We start from the raw sequence: 21,056 nt of genomic DNA, 5'->3' as shown, positions 1-21,056 counted from the left end.
GTACGCGCGGCGGACCATGTATGCCGAGAATTGCACCCGTCAAAGCAGGGCGCCCCGGCCGTTCCTCATGGAAGCAGTCGAGTTTGCTGTGCGGCCCAGTGACTGGCACACGAAAGATAGACAGTGAGCAGGGATCAGGCTATTCCGTTTTTTTGCATACTAACGTACCAATGTACGACTACTAGCACCACAGTCGTCACAACCGGACCCGGAAGTGCAGAAACGGTCTCCCGGGTTGGGCCAGTGGATATTGGAGCATGGTTTGTCGTGATGTTTGACAAGTTGCAGCAGGTGCGAAATCGGGCTAAAAAACCTTCCATCTCACCACGGCGTTATTACCGTATTGCGGCCCCCAGTCGCTGGTGGTTGATTGCCCCCTTACGCTGAGCGGTGCCTACACAATACTCCTTCGAGATGCAGCGTAATTGGGGTGGGACGGATTGAGTGTTGCATGAGGTGCTGCCCAACCAAATCCGTCACTCCATTGGGCGGTAACATGGCCAATCAAGAAGCGGTGCCCGGGGGGTTCTGGAGTTCTCACCCACCAAGCTGCGAGAGCTTCCCGTCCGACCGTAATTGGATGGCCATTTCTCTGCGGCTTTGCAGGTTTGCCTCTACAAAGTGTGAATTGCCCAGGTTGGCCCGCAAGCCTATCCTTGGTATCGTCTTGTCGGTTGTCTCTTCCTCAACCATTATTGGCTTTCATTCAGACCCCCAGGCCTTTCTCGTCTTCTTTACTGTATCTGATCAGAATACCGGTACCTGAGACTTCACGACGAGCGGTGATCATAAACTAATTGCACCCGCGTGGCCCGCCTCCTCCCCCTACCTAGCACATTTTAGTGGTCACAACTTGGGCGGGTAATAGATGAGTGTGGATGGAATCACAGGCCCAGAAGCAGGGCGAAAACGCTCGGAGATGTGCAGCTAGCTGCATGTACTCCTGTGCGGATGCCCGCTGCCATACGCTTAGTGCATGAGGATATTGCCAGTTGGGGGTTGCCTCATCCATGTGCCATGTTACCTGGGCCGCCGTCATCCTAATCTGGGCGAAAAGAGGTACATTTTCGTAAGGTCGTTATTATACCGTCTCAAAGTACCTCGGGCGCCCTATCTGATTGATCGATATCGATGGACAGTCAGCATCTGGTAGCTTTGCCACTTTTGCCGATATTCGGTCTGAACATAACAGCTGCTCATGCAATCCGGTTTACACCTGTCAGGCCCCCACTGGCTGGTTGGCTCTGCCATCAACACGAAGAATGGTAGGAGAAAGACCTCGCTCCAGGCCCTAGAGACTGGGGCTTAGGGGCGCACACCTAGACCACTAGTAAATGATATCGCGGCGGCCGGGACGAGACTTGGACTTGGGACGGGGATCCGGCGTGCATTGAAGGAGAAGCCGCCCGGTTGGCCTTACCCTGTCTAGCCCGGCGTAAGGTCAGACGCTCGCAAAGGCGGCGGCGGTAGCATCCACTCTATAAACCCCCCTTCGAAGCTAATTAAGATACCTTGGCAAGTGAACGAGGAGGCTTACAGGCACTGCGCTGTGTACCCATGCTTCGGGAGGCAGACGTCTAACGAGATGCGACAGTATGATGTTCCTGCGGTCGCTCATGTTGCCTTTTTTCCTTTTTTTTTTTTTTTTTTTCCTTCCCCTTCCCTCACTCTCTCTTTGCCGGCCTTCGTTCTTCCCTTTTCTTCTTTTCAGGTTTGGTAGCATTCATTCCGGAGGTTTGTTCTTGGACTTGCTTGCTGGCTGCGACCACCTACTATGTAGTATGTTCAGTCAGTCAAGGCTCGTCAGAATGTCTCTGGCGGCCCACGCCGAAGACCAGGGCGAGGGAGGTACGGAGGTCTGAGCATAAAAGACCGGGTGGGTTTTGGTTGTTCTCTCTTTGGAAATGCTCTGTCCTGAGGGCGTAATTTATGGGGCGCCCATTACCATTTCTTGAAGAATCAGGTACCTTACTCGTCGGGACAGGGCCGAAAGGACGAAAGAAAATACGGAACTGGGATGCCGAGTTGGGTCAACAATGGTAGCAATCTCTCAGCGGGTGCTGGCTGAAAAGGTAGGCAGTCTTTTTCTTTTATTTCGGTCAGCAGTAAGCTGGGGGGGGGGGGGGGGGGGGGAGCATTGAGCAATACGGGTTCCTCCTGGTCTCTGTAATCTTTCGGTTTGTTGTTGTAATTCAAACGTAACGGCGCGCTACTAGCGACTAGCTAGCAGCAAATTGTATGTGGGAGAGACGGGACTGACTTCCAGCATTTCCCCGTCAAGAACGAAAGTCGGCGGCCAATTTCAATTTCAGGCTCTAGGTAGCTCCTGTGTGTGTGTGTGTGTGTGTGTATGTACATAGCAACATGTATGTGTGAGTGTGAGAGTGTGTGATGGCCGGGATGGAAACGTCTCTTGTGTTCCCACCATGGAGATTTCTGTAATATGAGCTTGGCGTCCAGCCATGAGAAAATGGGAGATGAGAGACATGGCGTCTGATGCATCCAGATAGTCGTCTGGTCTCTGGCACAGTGTGCCGCTGACAGGAAGTCAATGCAGAGGTGGGGCCCCACCCGCAATATCCATGGCAAAGACGTCACCCTTTCCGCGGGAAGGCGGCGGGAAATTGCATTAATTGCATGGGCCGTGCACAAATCTGGCAGTACGAGCAGGCACTGCTTACTGTGGTAATTGATCTCCCCCTATCGTGCCCCATCTCCCAGCCCGGCTTCCTGCTTAACCAGGACGGGATGGGCTAATCTCACCGGGAAATCCACCCACACCCTTCCAGCGTCGCTCGCTCCCAGCCCATGACTGGGGGGGCGGGACGAGACAAGCCAGAAGGGGAGACCAGGGGACATGGCACCCCCCCAGTTCCCCTAGGCGCCTGTGAACACAGACCAGCTCCTGGTAACCCCCTCCCCCATCCAGCGTTGCTTTCAAAGGCAAAATCATCTCGCTTGCGCTTTTTCACGTTCTTTCAGCCTCTGATACGTCCACAAGTCCCCTTCTGTCTCTTTTCCCTTGTGCCTTTTTCTTGCCCCCAATCCTTACCTACCTATCCTGCACCTGCAGTGCCCGCCTGCCCTGCTCCTTCTCCCCCGGGAACCAGCTGTCTTTTGTCTTGCCCGTGTCTGTCTCTCTTCTCTTTCTCCTCCGCTGTGTGTACCAAAAGGCGTCGCCTGGGACTTGGGACGTGGGGACTAGGACTAGGACTCGAACTTGTATTGCTGCCACTGCCGTTGCTGCTGCTGCTGCGCACCACCACTGCTTTGCTCACTTTACCTTCCTAGCCGCTACCCTGTCTCTCTACTTTCTCTGCTCAGCTCAGCTTTCTCTCTTACTACCATACTACTACTATCACTTCCTAACCCCATCCACTCCATCCACCCACCCATCCACCCATCCGTTCTAATCTCTTTTGGCACGCCTGCCGCCCATTCTTCCCCCGTCTTTCACTTTCACGCTTTCAACACCTCATTCAAGCCCTCGGCCGGGCCTCGTTTCTTCTCTTTTCACTCCGTCCTCGTCACTCACGTTCCACCCCCCTCTCGAACGGTCAGAGACTTGAGCTTCTCGAGCGATATTCGATACCTTTTTTATTGAAATCACCACCTTCACTTTGTTACCATACAGCGAACCTTAATACTTTTTAACCGCTTGTCTTGCTGTTCCCTGCAGCCGCTCTCTACCTTCGCCCACTTTTCGCTTGTCTTGATTCGACCAACAGCACCGCAAACCACCTTTACAGTCCTCCGTCTCCCGAACTGAGCCTGGCTTGACTCCAACTCTGCGAACTGCAGTGCCCCCCAGCCACTTTGCCTCGCCCACCCGGTCATTCCATTGGCACCGCTTCCTGCGCGACCGAGCCCAAACCATCTTTCATTCTCCGCGTTCGACCGACTAACCTCACCGGACGTCGCTTCGCCCTTTCTCCTCTCCCCCATTCCATCATCGTCCTCCGCGACCATCTTCTTTATTCAAGACCTTCCAGTCTTCAATCTGGACCGCGCGACGAGCATTGCGAATTGGCCTTCCACGGCCGACATCAGCTGAGTTAAGGGGTTGAGGATTCTGGGAAAGCTTGCCGGACCCGTCAAAAAAGGAGGTGAGTGACGACACTCTTTTCTATCTCCATTTCTCTCTCTCTCTCCCTCTCAGGTGCTTTCCACACCGCGCAAGCATCGTCCAACACCCACTCCCAACCCATGTTTGCGCTATTCTACTGTGTTTGACCAGAGGCACGCTTGCCTGGTGATTTGGCCTGTTTCCCACGCGCACCATGTGCGTCGTGTCGGACCGCCTAGAGCACGCCAACAAGCACCTCGGGCATGTCTTAGACCTTGGAATGAAAGGATGAGGCGGAACTGTGTCATCGATGATCTAGAATGCCCTGCTAGTGACTCTCTCACCAGCCCCTCCTGAGTACTCACCGCTTGGTGTTTTCGTACATTCGCTCGCTGGAACGGTTTCGCTAATCAACTACCCGCCCCAAAATTAGTTCGACAGCATCATGTCCGAGAACCCACAATCATCCAACCCAGCCGACGAAATTACACCACACATTCGACAGAACGGCCAGTCAAGCCAAGAAATGTCCAAAGAAAAGGTGCTTCTGGCGCCAGAGGAGGGCGGAAATTCAAAGAAGGGTAGGGGTCTGCTGCATGTACCATCACGGTCTTCTTCGCAGCGCAATCAATCTTCTCCGACTTCGACAGGGCTGAGCGGAGTAACAGTCACCGATTCGAGAAACAGCATCGGCGGACGATCAAAGGAGTCCAAAGGTAGCATTTTGGGACGGCATCGAAATGGCAGCGTCGGCAGCCATCGCTCCGGCATCGAAACTGAACCCACCAACACTGCTGGCAACACTCAACCGAACTCGCCTGTGAACCCCCCACAGAAGAAGAAGAAGGGCGGGCTCTTTGCCCTGCTTGGGTGCTGCGGGGTTCCCGACAACGCGAACGCGATCGAGAACGGCGACGACGCCGTCCACAAGCTCGACAAGTTGCCTGCGCGACCGACGACTGCCAAGTCCCGGCAGCCCACTCCACAGGAGCAACCAACTTCCGCCAATAAGCCGCAAATCCAGGAAAAGCAGCCCCAGCCCGAACAACCGATGACCGTAGGCACCGAATCTAAAGGCAAGCGCGTTTCGAACACGACCACGGCTGACGACTCTACCGTTGGCGGCCAGGAGAGCTCTGAGTCGAAGCACGCGGCCGCGGCCGCTGCTGCTGCTGCCGCCACCGCCGCCAGTGCCAGTACCGCAGCTCCGGCAATCACGGTCGAACCCACCTCGGGCGAAAAGACCCAGAGCGCGCACCTGGAAGACCCGAAAAAGAAGGATGCCGAGGGAGATGAGGCCATGCCGGATGCGACGCCCGAGCCCGAAGAGTCGAAGCAGCAAATACCGCCCCCGGTTGAGGACGCCCCCATAAGTCAGCAGCTGCCGGGTCCCCCGCCGGGACCTGCTCCTGGAGCTCACGAAGAACCTGCTCAGGTCGAGCCTGGCGTCGCCGAGCAAAAGTTCCTGCTGCCTCCGATCGCCCCCGAATTTAAGGGCAGAAAATGCCTTGTTCTTGATTTGGACGAGACTTTGGTTCACAGTTCTTTCAAGGTATGTCTGATGGACTAAATCCTATGACTGTGATACTAACTATCGGCAGATTCTCCATCAAGCCGATTTCACTATACCTGTGGAAATTGAAGGCAATTATCATAATGTGTATGTTATCAAGAGACCGGGCGTAGATCAATTCATGAAGCGCGTTGGTGAGCTCTATGAAGTGGTGGTTTTCACCGCGTCCGTCTCCAAGGTACGAGTTCCTCCTCCCCTTTCGCCTGCTTCCAATCAAAAGCTAACCTTTCAAAGTATGGCGACCCCCTCTTGGATCAACTCGATATCCACAAGGTCGTTCACCACAGACTATTCCGTGAGAGCTGCTACAACCATCAAGGAAACTATGTCAAGGATCTTTCCCAGGTGGGAAGAGACTTGAAAGACACAATCATCATTGACAACTCGCCCACATCGTATATCTTCCACCCCCAGCACGCCGTTCCGATCAGCAGTTGGTTCTCGGACGCACATGACAACGAGCTGCTGGACTTGATTCCTGTCCTAGAAGACCTTGCAAAGTCGGATGTCCAGGACGTCAGCCTGGTTCTTGACGTTACTCTTTGAAGCTGAAGATACCAATTTTTTTTCTTCGTTCATCACCTCCGAGGAAGTTTGCAGGACCGCGGTCCCATCATAGCGGAAGGCGTTTGGGTTGCGATGGTTCGTTTCCAGCAGGTGTAGATGTATCACTGTCTAATCTTACCCTATAATGAGCAACGGCGGAGGTACCAGACCACCGAGCCAGCTCACGGCGGCTTGCGCCCAAAGAGCTCAATGGTCGCCTTTGAAAGACCTCGAGGATGACAACTTGATCGAAAAGCCTCGGATTCGGAAGGGAACAAAAAAGGGGCACTTTGTGGCTTGGGACGGCCGGACGCGGGACAGCTGATGGCCTACTGGCACCTCGGTGTTTTCTCTGGCGCCCATGTTTTGGAATTTCAGCGAGGGGGAGCCTCACGAATGACACCCACCTGTTGTTGAAGACCAGTCATCATGAAAAAAAAAGGCGGGGAGGGATACCATGGGTCCTCGTGTTAGTTTCTTTTTGGGCAGGGGATGCCCCTTTCGTGGCAGGATATTGTTTTCCCTTTGTTCATTCTCTACTTTTTGTTTGAATCGTACACACCACCACACCAACCCCCCAGAGTCTGCAAGCAGACTTTCTTTTTCTGCCTGTATAGCCGGCGAACCGTCGAGCGGAAAGGGAAGATAGCTGAGGGAAAGCCTGAACTTTTTGTTGTATTTCATCAAGTGCTGCATAAGCTGGCGCCGATCAGACGGAAGGGTTCTGGCTGCAGAAAGCGGCTACTTCCTAGATATACAGTACCCCCTCAAATTCAATGAAAGCGTTCAAAAATAGTCCAAATAGTCCAAAATAGGATTGCAAAGTGAAAATAATGTCACAATATTCAAGACGGGGTGACCATGTCTGCCACGCAGTGACTTTTCTATCAGTTGATTTGAACTAGGATGGGGGCTCCATTGTGGAGTTGGATTAGGCGTTGTTGCTGACTTCCGGGCAGGGACCCGTTAAGGTAGGTTCGCCGCCCCAGGGGGTCTGGAACGTCGGGTCGGAAAATCCCAAGACCCCCCCAGCTGGCTACTGCTCCCCTTTCCAAAACTGTGGCCTCAACTCTGCACTTTTGAGCGCAGCGTGCAACCCCCAGCCAGAAGCTCGAGTTTCCCATCTTCCACGCTCCGACCCAGCCCAATTCGATTCCCCCTTCTCGACCATTCCGAAATCCTGCAGCGATCTTGGGATCTGTTTCTAGTTACACTCCTTTAAAATGGTCAGTTTTTGTCTCTATTAACCTGCTAAAGCCGTCGACTTGTAATCGCCATTTGGTGATTATGGAGCTTCATACACGCGACTTACCTCGACTGAACGATCTCGAGTCTTGTCGATTGACGAGGATAGCACGTTGTTTGCTGATGATGGCGGCTACGGCGATGAGCGATGACGCATCAGGAGATGGATGCAAATGCTAACATGATTGCAATTGATATAGTCTTCCCCCCGTTCTGCCTCGCCCGTTAACTCTCCCGCCGCCGCCTCCGGCGCGAGCGTCGCCCGTCCTTCCTCGCCTACCCCCCCTGGCGGTCCCCGTACTGCCATCCGTCGCCGCGCGGCCGCCGACCAGAAGGAGAAGATTGCCAATGCGCGACCCAACAGCACGAGGGCTGCCGGCGCCGGCGGCAGCAGCAGCACGATGCTGAGTATGTTGCTACCCACCGTCTTGGTCTATGAAAGAAAAAGGGATACAGCAGCAGAAGGGCATGGATGCTAACGTCTTGCGCTATTGTAGGGCTGTACACCGACGAGTCCCCCGGTCTCAAGGTCGACCCCGTCGTCGTCCTTGTTCTTTCTCTTGTTTTCATCTTCAGCGTTGTTGCTCTTCACAGTAAGTTCCGCCCTGCAGCTCGCGACAAGCGTACTTGTAGAGATCAGTGCACTGACATATGCCACACAGTCATTGCCAAGATTACCCGGAAATTCTCCAGCTAAATGATTGAATGGAGCTGAGGGGGACGCGACAGTTTGGGAAGCAAGATGAAAGACGCGAACGTGATGCTACCCTAGCCCGACTAGAAGGGTAAATCCGCAAGACCAGCAACAGTTTGTGCTTGTCTCTGCAGCAGACACGCGGCACAAATGGATGCAGGAAGTGGGCATTCTCTATACAACACAACGACGCAAAAGCAAAAATCTTGACGATAATGGACAGTGGAACGCGTGCATTTTTTCGCGTGGGAGAAGGGGCATCTGGTCAGCAGGGAGACAAGCATGACCTGATGCGCGCCGCTGTATTATACCTTTTTTTATCTTTTTATACCTCTAGTCTAGGCGGTCAAATGTGACTTCTGGAACCCATCAATGATTGTATTTGAAACATCTGTGATGTGTATAAGGCAATGGGCTGCGTGGCGATATAAACTTGTCGTTTCTACAAGTCCTCTCTCCGAGCCTGCTTATCACGGGGATCTTGACTGATCGATTTGTCCTGGCCAAATGGTGATCTTATCTGTCTTGCCACGACCCCAAGGCTCCTGATGAGGAGATTGGTCCACTTGATCCACAGTCGCGAACGGGCCTCATCATTTACAATGTGGAGTTGGGAGGGACTCATCACAATTGACCTCGTGAGGTGTTGTCTCGTACTCAATGCACCCCTATTTTGTTCCTTGCCAGCATGGCGTGCAGTACTGTCAAAGTAACAGCACGACATTTGTTTGTTCCTAACAAACTATATATCGACGTGGTTCTTTTTTATCCCCTACTATGCTATGGCTACATTGGCAATCGAGCGTAAGCCAGTGCTCACTCTTTCATATGGTGTCTCCTTCTGGCGTGAAGTGTGGGCCCGCAAGATTATACCAGCAAGACCCAATTGGAGGAAATAAGTGGCGTAAGAGAACAGGTTCCCGCTTCTGTGGCTCGTGAACAGCCAATTACACCTCCTACCTTCCGCATTCAGTGGGTGATATCAAGGACTCCATCAGAGACCGACCCGAGTGTTTTGGTCAGGGTAAACCCTCTTGGATGAGATTGCCGCCGGGTGCTGCCAGCAGTCAGCCAAGTCATTCACACGGCATTCAGCCGTGTATCTCTCCGAATGGTGTAGTTGGTTCATCACGTTCGACTGTAATGGTTCTATCCAAGATAATCGAAAGGTCCCTAGTTCGATTCTGGGTTCGGAGAACATCTTTTTGTCTGTCTCTGGCGAGGTTTGTTCTCTTTGAGTGTTTGTTTGTGGTGTCTTTGGAGGGTTTGTATTTGTTTTGTTGTTGGATGAGTTGCGTTCCATCTGAGGCCTATTGTGTTTCTTCGGCATGTTTGTTGAAAGATTACTACGGGGTTGGATGGAGTGTGTTTGGTTCATGCTCCTTGAGTTGAAAATTATACTCGCATGCGTGACTGCTACTACGTCCTCTCCGGGTAGAGTTTGTTTTCGTCCTCTTTCGTTCGTGTCGCCCTTGTCCTACATGTTCATCGTCCCATTTCAACTTGAACGCCTGCAACCAAGCTGATGCCAGGTAACCGACAAGTTCTCTCAAACCTTGCCTTCCTACTGCTTGGCTTCACGAGACCTTCTTACGATACCTGCTGAACGTTATTCTCCGATCCACTCTATTAGGAGTCTCTTTTCTCTTCAATCTACAGCGCCTCGAACTCCTTTACGCCAACAGCTCGTAATCTATTGCTGATATGTTTTGAGTTACAACGACATCAACACTTCATTCAGTCGAGTACGACTATCCTTACACTCCCCTCTCCTCTACCTCAGCCCCGTTGTCCCATGTCGGCTCTCTCTTTTACCTCCGTCGGGTGTCAGCCAAGCTTTCCGTCTCCGACCCGGGGTTGGAACGTAAAGTAAGGATAAGGTACGGACCACGCCGAAGGACTTTTGTCTACACCGTAGCCGCACAACACGTCTCCATTCTTGGTCCAGGTCGGGTCCCCTGCTAGCCATTGCACCTATCCCATCATTAAAACCCAAAAATACGACATTTTTCGTAGCTGAAGTTCCTTAACCAACAAAGCCTGAGACGCGCGTTGAGGGGCCCTGTCCGCCTCTGTGGCTGTGCTGGGATACCAAAGCAACAGCCCCCAATCGTCCCAACCATAGCCCTTCAATGGCCCTTCTTGGGAGGATTTTCAGCCCTCGACCCGCAGTCCATTGGACGATCCATCCAAGAGCGGACGTCATACCAACCTGCCTCCTCCCCCCTCTCTTTATTTCGGCGTGTCGAGGTAGCGATGCTCCGTGCGAGTGCGAGTGCATAAGTCCACCAAGACACACAGAGCACGGCACAGCAGGTTTAGCGGGTCATGGACTACATTAATAACCTGATCTACCCAATGACTGTTATACACAGTGTTGTATTAACGTGGAACCTAGAAAGGCGGGTGCGAGTGCGGGAGGAAGGCGGTGCAGGTGTTGTTTACCCATGGCAGCTTGCCCGGTTCGCAGGGAGTTCTGAGCGGAGACTGTCAGCGCTGTTTAGCCCTTGGTTCCCCTCCCCCCACCAGCAATGCCGTCCCTATGGTGCCTATGTGGCTGCCTCCATTCGCTGCAGCTCCAGGGTCTGGCCATGAGCTTGATCTCTACCTCTACCGATGAAACGGGGCTGAATTCGTAGATCTGCCACACGCATCTTTAAATCTTGCTTCTGCTCCTCAACAATCTTGCTTTAACCATTCGCATTGACATCGCCACTAGTCGACAGCCACTCTTATTTCACTACGGTCCTTCGTGTCTGCCACCGTCTCATGCCGCTTAGCTCATTAACCTTGTGACGTTGCTTTCCTAACGCAGAAGCTCATTCGAACCCATCTCTTCTACCTTTCCCAAGCTCTCTGCGACGCCCTCTGTCATCGCAATACACGCCTACCGTGATGTCCTAATATTCTGACGCCTGATTTCAATATTTTGTGTCGTGTCTGGTTCATCTCCCTGTTCCAGTTGGCGACCCCAGACCCCGCACCACTATGACGGTCGTCACAAGAGGCGGAAGCGCAAGCTCCTCTGCCCCTCCACCTCCCCCACCCCATCGAACCAGCGACTACAACCTCGACAGCGTCGACAGCCAAGAGGTTCCCGACGCCCTTGTATCCGATGGCTTCAGTCTGCCTTCCCTCGAAGCCGACAATGAGGCCCCTCCGGCTTATGGCGAGCTCCATGACCAGCTTCACTTCTCCCACTCCGGGGTGGAGGCCGGTGCCAACGTCACAGGTACTGATGGCTCCTCTTATGCCTTGCCCTGAACAATAACAGCTAACCTCTGGGGGCTCAGGCGATGGTCGAGTAAATATCAACATTAACCAGAGCGGCAACCGTCTTGCTGAGATACTTGCCCCGACGATCGCGCGAAGCCAGCTCCTCGCCGACAAGCAATCCCAAGCGCCTCTTCCACCTGCCTACATCCCGCCGTCCCTTGGCGGCCAGCCGGGCCAGACCCCTCCGCCGCAGCTCAACGTCGTCATACAGATCGTCGGCTCGCGCGGTGATGTTCAACCCTTCGTTGCCCTGGGTAAAGTCTTGAAGGAAACATACGGTCACCGCGTTCGCATAGCCACGCATGCTACCTTTCAAAAGTTCGTCGAAGAGAATGGCCTCGAGTTCTTTAGCATTGGTGGTGATCCCGCCGAACTCATGGCCTTCATGGTCAAGAATCCCGGGCTGATGCCGGGATTTGACGCGCTCAAGAGCGGTGAGGTTAGCAAGCGTCGAAGAGGCATGGAGGAGATCCTTCTCGGATGCTGGCGCTCATGTATCGAGGCTGGCAACGGGTTGGGCCCCCCGCCAAAGCCACATAGTAAAGACGCGCCACTGGATGAGGCCATGGGTCTACCTGGGGACCCTTCGCAGAAGCCGTTTGTGGCGGATGCGATTATTGCAAACCCCCCGAGTTTTGCGCATATCCACATTGCCGAGAAGATGGGCGTCCCATTACATCTCATGTTCACCATGCCATGGACGCCTACGCGCGCTTTCCCCCACCCTCTGGCAAACATTCAGTCGTCCAACACCGACATGGTCATGACCAACTACGTCTCATACGCCTTGGTTGAAATGATGACATGGCAGGGTTTGGGAGATGTCATCAACCGGTTCAGAGAAAAGGCGTTGGATCTGGAACCCATGTCTTTGATATGGGCACCAGGTGTCTTGACCAGACTGCGGATTCCGTATACCTATTGCTGGTCACCGGCACTTATCCCCAAGCCAAACGACTGGGGGCGTGAGATTGACATCTCTGGATTCTACTTTTTGAACTTGGCTTCGGCCTTTACTCCGGACCCGGATTTGGCTGCCTTCTTGGCTGCCGGCCCACCTCCGGTTTACATCGGGTTTGGGTCTATTGTCGTGGATGACCCGAACGCTCTCACCAGAATGATTTTCGACGCTGTTCACCTCACAGGAGTACGTGCCCTGGTATCAAAAGGCTGGGGCGGTCTCGGAGCTGAAGATGTCGGGCTTCCCGAGGGAGTTTTTATGTTGGGCAACGTGCCACACGATTGGCTGTTCAAACACGTGTCTGCCGTCTGCCACCACGGTGGCGCTGGCACCACTGCAGCCGGTATACAGGCTGGCAAGCCTACCATTATCGTACCGTTCTTTGGAGACCAGCCTTTCTGGGGCGCCATGGTCGCCAGGGCTGGTGCTGGGCCAGACCCCATCCCCTTCAAGCAGCTCACCGGGGAAAAACTCGCCGAGGCCATCCGGTTTGCGATAAAGCCTGAGACGCAGACCAGAGCGCAGGAACTTGGTGACAGGATCCGAGAGGAGAAAGGAACAGATATTGGCGGGAAGAGCTTCCATGACCACTTGGATACCGATGCCCTCCGATGTTCCATTGAACCCAGCCGGGCAGCCGCCTGGAGAGTCAGACGTACCAAAGTCCGCTTGAGTCCAATGGCCGCTGCGGTCTTGGTTGATAAGGGATTGATTAAATACTCCGACTTGAAGCTGTAAGTGCCCACTCCGCTAAAATGGAAAACACACTCTAACAACTATAGCTACCGCGCCAAGGAGTACATCACAGATGGCCAGCCGTGGGACCCCATTTCAGCCGTTGCTTCGTCTTTAGCCGCAGACCTCGGCAACATTGGTATGGCCGTAGCTGACTTTCCTCGCGAGCTGTTCAAGAGCCGTAGTAAAGGGGATAAGACACCGGAGCCCCCTGAAATCCCCTTCAAAGAAGGATCGATGTCTCGTACGAGCCTTAACCAGGGAAGCGATAAGGCTTCGGCTGCAACTCCCAGTGTGCATGCGTCTGATTCATCGACGCAGTTAGGCGTTATTGAGATGGAGGGTTCAACTCCAACATTGCCTCTGTCACCCCTTGCCACCGCATCATCCGTAACACCCTCCCACACACCGTCGGCCACCCCATCCATGGTTTTCAGCGCTCCAGACTCTGCGTCTGTTGCCCCAAGTGAAACAACCACGTCGGAGCAGCGGCCACCAAATAGCCCAGGAAAACGGTCCTCTTTCATAAGGGAATCCTCGCCGGTGGCCGTGGGTATGGACACAGCCGTAGCGGCTGGAACAAGTGTTAGCCGCATTGTAAGCACCGGTGTCAAGACGCCGATGAACGTGTGTCTTGGTCTGGCCAGAGGTTTCCGAAACGCTCCAAGACTATACAACGACGATATGGTCCGACCTCAAGAAAAGGTCACCGACTTTTCAACTGGCCTCAAAGTTGCCGGAAAGGAGTTTGCATTTGGCATGTTTGACGGTATCGGTGGACTGGTCATGCAACCGCTTAAGGGTGCCGAGAAGGAAGGTGGAATGGGCCTCATCAAAGGCTTTGGAAAGGGTATTGGCGGTCTTATTTTCAAGCCCGCGTCTGGTAAGTCCCCAGGTACTAAACCTGGGTCGTTCATTGCTGACAGACATAGCCGTGTGGTCCATACCTGCGTACACCATGCAAGGTTTCCATGCGACTCTGCGTAACGCCTTTGCAACCAGCGTTCAGAATTACATCATCGCATCTCGTATGAAGCAGGGACAGTTGGACATGCGCGCCGCCAGCAATGCCGAATGCGAGGATGTCGTCAAGCGATGGAACAATGTGAAGTTCGACTTGAAGAACTTTCAGGCGATGAAACTCAAGGAACAGCGCGAGAAGATGAAGGGCAGTGACAGTTCTGTACCGGCAGAGCTTCCTGACACTGGGCTTTCGCCTCCAGTCACAGGCTGGGCGCACACGAAACACTTGTCGTTCGAAGAGCGGAAGAGGCTCCACGCTCGAAAAGAGGCTTGGAAGAAGGGCCATGTGGAGACCATCGTACCGGAGCTGGAGGGGGATACGGTGCCGTCCAGGAGCAGCGTAAGTACCAGTGTTGCCGAGGATGAGGAGTTTGAGCGCGCCATCCGGGCGTCTGTCGCAGAGACTTCGCGCGGCAACGCGGATGAAGACGCGGCCGTTGAGCAGGCCATTAGGGCAAGCGTCAACCACATCCGCAGCAGCGGCCAGCCACTACCAGATGCTCGACCGCAAGCCTCTCACTCTCTGGACGAGAAGAACCCGGATCTTTTCAAGAACGCCGACTTGGAAATCACAGACGAAGAATACCAGAGCCTCATCGAGCAAGCCATACAGCAAAGCATGGCAGCACATGCCGTGGGAGCACAGCAGGGACAAGGATACCACGAGGATGACGAGGAGTTCCGGAAGGCCCTGGAAGAATCGAAGGCTGCCCCGCCACCCCAGTACGAAGATGACGAGGAGCTGAAGCGAGCTCTTGAGGAATCAAAGATGCATCACGGCGAGGAAGCAACGAACGAAGACGAGGAACTCAGGAGAGCGATCGAGGCGTCTGAGGCTGCACACAAGGATCAGATGAATCGGGACGCCGCGGCGCGGACAGAGGAAGACATTGTGATGGAATACGTCAAGAAGCAGAGCCTGGCGGAGGAAGAGTTCCGACGCACTGCTTCCAAGGGCAAGGAGCGCGAGGGAGGAGATGAAGACGACGAGGATCTGAAGAGGGCAATGGAAGAGAGCCTGCAGATGAGTGGGAAACCGGGACAGTCGAGCTCTTGGCAATGATGATTTCTTTGAGGGATGCATGATAGAGTACACCAGAGATACCACTGAGTTTTGCTATACTTGAACTTTCTTTCATCTGTTCGTCTGCCTGTCCATTGTCTTTCCAATTCCTCCGCGAAAAAAAAACGGTGCTTATGGAGTCTTGTCGTTCTTGGGGTATATAGGCGGGATATTAGGGGGGCTGAAAACGGCCCAGTTGCCGTTCTCCCATGTCGGGACGGCCTTGTGGAAACTGATGCGCCATGGGTTCTGACCCTGTTCTTCCAGCTCCTTGACGCGAACGAGTTCAAACTCGTAGTGGCCCTATCGAAATCTGATTAGCAAAGTACATACGTCACGAACAAAACCAACAATTTACAGGAAAAAAAAAAAGAAAAAAAAAAAGAAAAGAAATAAAATGGCGTACCCCATTCTGCATCAACGCACCGCCCCTCGCGCCCTCCCTCACAAGACTCGCAGATACATTGGCGACGGCCTTACACGTCCCCGGTCTCTCGGATGCAGACGCCGAAGGCTGGGGGAGGTACGCGACGATGCTGGTGACGATGTGCTGCGTCGCCGTCATGCCGTCGACGGCGGCGAGCGCGGTGCGAGACCAATCTTCGCTCGTGGCGTGCGTGGGGCCGTCGGCGCCGAAGAAGGCGGCGTAGTCCAGGTCTATCTCTTGCGCGTATACTTTTGTCGTTAGGAGTGTCTTGTCACCCGCGTCGAGGGCGTGGCCCTGTATTGTTGGGTTTTTTTTGTTAGTTTTGGCAGCGGAGATTTGGGGAGAGAGGGGTCTAGGATGAAAGGGAGGGGGGAGGACGAACGAGGGTGGTTATTGTGTCGTGGATGTTTGCCCTGTCTAGGAGGTATGTGGGAATGTCATATGCCATTTTTTTTAATTATTATTTTTGATCAATTTTTGGGAGTGTTTCGTTTTCTGAGAGAGTGGATTTATTATGATGCTGGCTGTGATGCTGGCTGTGATGCTGGCTGTGATGCTGGCGGTTGTGGTGTAATTGTTGGCGGCGATGGCGATGGTGTTGTAAATTGCAATTCTGAAAAAGCGTCTATACATCCCATATATAACAGCATCGTAGGATCCTGCTTACTCGGAATAAGACAGCAGCCACCTTCATCGACGTGCTTAACCCCCCAACCCGCCTAACGGCGGATAAATCTCACCATGTACATCGCCCCCCATCATAAGACGCCGCTAAACTCCGGGCATTAACACCGGCTCCCGCCGCGGTTTGTCGGATCCTTCGTGCGGGGGAATCGAATCTGCACCTGTTTGATCTGTTTCGCGTTCCGGGCGCGGCATGGAGAAAAACGGAGATAGACGGAGTGATCTGGCGTCAACGGACTTAGTCTTCGCGGGACGGAGCGATGGTTGGCACGTTCGCGACTGCGAGATGCTCTAATCATGTAGCCAAGACAGGTTCGCCATGTAAGCATCGTCAGATTTGCAATCATGTTTTGAAACTTTTGTTTTGTTGTTTACTAAAGTGAATGGGTTTGATTACTTCTCGAGCTAGTTTCCATCCTAAAACTTGCCGCATCTACTCCTAACATACACATTTCGTACAACCTCGTCAAGCAAGCTCAACTACCATCGTATTCTTCATCGCTATAACTAGCCCCCACTATTTTTGCGTGCCCCGTTAGGTTTTTGGTGCCAAATTTTTAGTGTTCAAGACTGGCCATGCCAGAGATATTAATGTAAGCCACGCTTCGGGTTTAACCTAGTGCAGCTTCTCTTTAAGGTATACCACGGCTGCATATCCAGCGCAGCACCTGGTAGTCATGCCGTGAGCGCACCACGGGCACTTTACTGTGGTGGTGATGACTCCGCTAACTCCCAACCTCTTGTCTTCCACCATGCCATCAGGTTGCGCCATGCATTCGTAGACCTTGCTCGGCATATCATGCAAGAACTTGCAGCCGCAACATTCGACCAGCATCTTGGCAACAGGCTCGACGTTGCCGTCGGGTGGTACAATCGAAGCTCGAGACACGCGACTTGATCGCGAAGGCCCCGATATGGACTTGCGGGCTTGCTCAAGGTATGAAGACGGGTTTGCAGGCGCTTTGAGAGCAACCATGGAGTTCCGCACATCCCCTGACAAGGATGGTTGCGAAGATTTTCTGTTATTTGGACTGGAAGTCCTCTTAGATGAACGAGGTGGGGGAGGCGGAATCAAGGGCCGCGGAACGAGAGGCTGATGCTTCAACTTAGGAAGGAAGCTCGTGTCGACGGCCAGATCAGGGCTCGAACGGCTCTTAGACAAGCTCGGGCGACGCTGAACGGAAATCACCTCTTCGATCACCTGGGGTACTTCTTCATTCTCTTTTTGAGAGACTTGATGTTCAGACTCTCTTGGGCTTGAAATAGATGTAGACGTGACTGGCGATGCCAACGCTGATGTAAACAGGGGTGTCGGGCAGGCGTGAGAGGCATCGCTGTCAGACTCGCAATCGGCAACACTGGCTTTTCTGCCGCCAAACTTCTCCGTCACAAGTGCTTCTAGTTCGGAAAGATGCGACTCGTGCATCTGAGGTGGGATCTGTGGCGGAAGACTGATCCTTGGGTTCGAGCCGGTAGGTGAGGAAACAGCCAGCATAGCTTTGTGGGAATGCCTGTATGACCTTTCATCGTCGGTAATCATAACTGTCTCGTTGTCTGCTCTGCGCATTTCCCCATCTGCAGAAGGCAGCCCCTTCTCCGACTGAGGTCTTGAGGAGTCAGGTGTTGTTGCAGGGGATGGTGAAGACATGGGCTCTTCGAAAGAAGACATTGATGATCTGTCGGTAGGGCGAGCCGATGATTCTCTGGATGGCATGCTAGACCCGGCTGGCTCGGCGAAAGGACGAACAGGCTGAACCGGGACAGACAGGTTCTCCTGACTCGAATATCGCGAGCTAGACGCAGATTCCGGGGTCATCGTGGTGTCGCGTGAAGCTCGAGAGAAATAACTTGATACTGGTGGCTTAGAAGTACTCGAAGGAGAAACTTTTTGAAAAGCTGCTTTGGCGGCATCCTTGAAGCTTCTAATGCTTGTACTTGGAGTGGATGCTGGGGAGGATGGTGTCGTCTCTCGCGATGCGGACCTCTCGGGGGGTAAGGGAATCTCCTTTGATACAAGTCTATTTCTGATCATTGGCGGCTGTTCTGACATTGATCGGTCAAATGAGGCTTGTCTTGGGCTTCCCTCAAGATCAAGTGCTGGTGGTGTGTAAGGGAGGCGGAATGTGATGAGGAAATCATCCCCTTGGCCCTGACGATCCGTCAAAGAGTCGACGGCGGCCAGAGAACCGCGGCGAGGCGGGAAGTTTGATGCAACCGGACTGCTTTCCGACGAAGACGAATTCTTTCGTAGCTGGTGCTGTCGGCTGGCCTGGGGTGGATAGTGAGAAGTGGCAGAAGATACGCGAACTTCGTCATTGAAGCCATTGATCGAGCGGTCTTTGCTCTGCTGTCGGTGCTGGTGCACATAACTCTCTCTTCGACGACCTCGTTCTTGGTTGAAGTCGACACTGGGCTCAACGAGGTCAAGTTCTGTTTCCTCGCCCTCAACAGCCCCAGGGATTTTGTGACGCGTAGTCCGATCCTTCCATTGCTGAAGCTTGCCCACATCTGGCACGGGTGGTGCGGTGGGCGATATCAAAGGCTGAGACCAAGTCGGAACCTGCATGGTGCTGAGGTGTGATTTAGAGCGGACGTTGTGACCCTGTTGATGGTTCACTTCCACAGCTGGCGGCCCGTCTGAAGCGGAACGCGGAAGACTTGGGGGAACAAAGTCACCTGATGACACTTTCACCTCATATCCGAATGACTGAGACCTCTGGTCCAGCATCGCGATTTGGGGGTTTGCCATTTTGTTCAACATACCGGTCGCCGCCTGTCTTTCCTTCTCGAGTTTCAAGCCGCCGAGGAAACCTGGCTCATCATTGGTCTGATATTGCATCTTATGACCCGTTAACACCGCTTTCAACTGCATGGCGACCGAGTCTGAACGTTGCCTGGCATGGTTAGGACGGATCGGGGGTGGCGGCTCGTAAAAGGCTTGAGAGCTGGCAGGACGAAGTCGCTCATCAGCGAACATGAGGGGGCTTGTCAGCGACCTAGAGGCGCTGGGAGGCCTCGTCGCTGGTGAGACCTTGTGCAGTTTTGCCGCCAGCTTCTTCTTGACGGATTTGGCCTCCTTTTCGGCCAGCTTGTCGGCCTGTTCTTTTTCCTTTTTGCGCATCTTGATTTCGTTCTTCTTTTCCTTTTTCTTCTTCTGGCCAAAAGACTCCCAACTTGGGGAGTTGCAGATTGAAGAAGCGTCGTCCGCCGTTGGTTCGTCCTGGGTATCGACGTCCAAGAAGGTCACTGTCTTGTGCTTATGATCTGCAGCCTCCTCCTGACCTAGTCCACGATCGATTTCCGTCTTGGTGTTTGCCGGCGGCGGCACCGAGATGGAAAGGGAGGGGAGAGCAGTTGTTCGGCGGATAGCTTTCATGGCAGATGGGAGTTTCTCAGGTTCAGGTTTTTTGGCCGGAAGCGTGTCCCTCCGGCGAGACTGTAAGGGAACAAGAGGCTTCACCTGTGGCGGAGAATGCAGAGTGGGAAAAGGAGATAGTTTCGGAGGAAGCTGGGAAGAACGGCCTTGATTAAGTTGTTGACTCAAAACCTGATGAAACGCCATGTGGGAGGCGTGGGCAGGCGTTGGTTGAGTATGGTGCCCCTGAAGACGCTCGAGCTGTGAGATGAAGCGTGTTAGTGGGGAGGAAGCTATAATAGCCAAATTGGTGTGGATGCCACCCAAGCCGAAGGGGCGAGGCTAGGGCCGGCCTCACTTACCTTTTGTATATGTTCCAGTTCAAGCATTTTCTGAAGGCTGTCAGACCTATTACGTCGGGGCTTGCCCGGCGTGCGTGGAGCGGCCGTGGCAGTCATTTTGGGAGGCGGCAGGTCGTTTGAGGAGGGTTTGAATGTAGGATATTGGGGGTAGAGTGGTGGCGCCAAAGATGGGGGCGATACGCGACTAGCGGTCGCAGAGTACGAAGAGAGGTTAAAGGCGAGGCTAACTGTGGCGTCTCAAAAATCCCATATCCTCATGGGGTTTGTACCTGATTTGCCAAATTGGTTGGCAATATCAAGGAACAAGAGAAAAGTCGACAAATGGAGAAGTTGCAGCGAAACTCGGCGCTTGATGGTGAATGTGTGCTAAAAAAAAAAAAAAAAAAATAGCAAGCAACGGAAGGCGAAGTAAGTGTGCGCCGGGAAAAGACGGTGAATAAGTGAGCAGGCAAAGCGAAGAAGAAGTAGCAGGGGCTAATGCTCAGTCGAACCATTCAAGAGTCACCAAATGAATGCAACGACGTAACGTTTTTCGTGAAACACGAAAAATGCGACCAGGTCGAGTAGGAGAAGGGAATGCGAGGAAGAAAGAAACGACCGGCGGTAGAGTAGTAGTTGGAACAAGATAAGAGCCGGGGTTTGGGGAGGAAAGGAAACGGCGGGAGGGGATATCTAAAAAAGAGCTTCTCGAATGTGGGATGCGGTCGAAGAAAAAGAAGGAACCACAGATCGGAGAAGCTCCCTTGGTCCCCGGACAAGCTTGAGCTTGTTTACTGGGAAGAGGCCCACGGCGACAATACCACAGACAGAACAGAACGGGCCAGTCTAAAAGGCAGGCCGGTAAACGTAAAAAAAAGGCCATCCCATGGTCGAATCCTATCAGGTCTCGTCTGCACGACAACCGGGAGGGCCATGATCATGCAGCAGGTCACGGACTGGGGTATCCATGGCTGCCGTAGGGATGGATGCGCTCCCCAAGACAGGAAGACTTTGTTCGGATAGAGACACCAGCATTAGCATCATCAGCGTGCAGGCGAGCTGTCGCC

The 21,056-nt window shown here is 53.5% G+C and overlaps 4 protein-coding genes across 4 annotated transcripts; 2 read left to right on the top strand and 2 right to left on the bottom strand.

Moving 5' to 3' along the window:
• Positions 1-4,511: 4,511 nt before the first annotated feature.
• On the top strand, positions 4,512-8,127 carry CTRU02_209781 (NLI interacting factor-like phosphatase; the record flags this gene model as incomplete). Its single annotated transcript, XM_036720599.2, has 6 exons — positions 4,512-5,618; positions 5,668-5,817; positions 5,874-6,155; positions 7,631-7,838; positions 7,928-8,023; positions 8,093-8,127. 6 exons carry the CDS (start codon positions 4,512-4,514, stop codon positions 8,125-8,127), a joined length of 1,878 nt encoding a protein of 625 aa, XP_036587439.2.
• Positions 8,128-11,112: 2,985 nt separating this feature from the next.
• Positions 11,113-15,182, top strand: CTRU02_209780 (glucosyl glucuronosyl; the record flags this gene model as incomplete). Its single annotated transcript, XM_036720597.1, has 4 exons — positions 11,113-11,356; positions 11,418-13,095; positions 13,144-13,979; positions 14,029-15,182. 4 exons carry the CDS (start codon positions 11,113-11,115, stop codon positions 15,180-15,182), a joined length of 3,912 nt encoding a protein of 1,303 aa, XP_036587437.1.
• Positions 15,183-15,314: 132 nt separating this feature from the next.
• Positions 15,315-16,057, bottom strand: CTRU02_209779 (uncharacterized protein; the record flags this gene model as incomplete). Its single annotated transcript, XM_036720596.1, has 3 exons — positions 15,315-15,485; positions 15,589-15,903; positions 15,992-16,057. 3 exons carry the CDS (start codon positions 16,055-16,057, stop codon positions 15,315-15,317), a joined length of 552 nt encoding a protein of 183 aa, XP_036587436.1.
• Positions 16,058-16,909: 852 nt separating this feature from the next.
• Positions 16,910-20,106, bottom strand: CTRU02_209778 (uncharacterized protein; the record flags this gene model as incomplete). The annotated part of the gene is made up of 2 exons (XM_036720595.1): positions 16,910-19,909; positions 20,011-20,106. 2 exons carry the CDS (start codon positions 20,104-20,106, stop codon positions 16,910-16,912), a joined length of 3,096 nt encoding a protein of 1,031 aa, XP_036587435.1.
• Positions 20,107-21,056: the final 950 nt, after the last annotated feature.

This window comes from Colletotrichum truncatum (genome assembly GCF_014235925.2).
Source record: "Colletotrichum truncatum strain CMES1059 chromosome Unknown Contig_0006, whole genome shotgun sequence".
In the NCBI taxonomy this organism is placed as follows: domain Eukaryota; kingdom Fungi; phylum Ascomycota; class Sordariomycetes; order Glomerellales; family Glomerellaceae; genus Colletotrichum; species Colletotrichum truncatum.
Note: the sequence above shows the minus strand (reverse complement) of the source record. Positions and strands in the feature narration are given on the sequence as shown.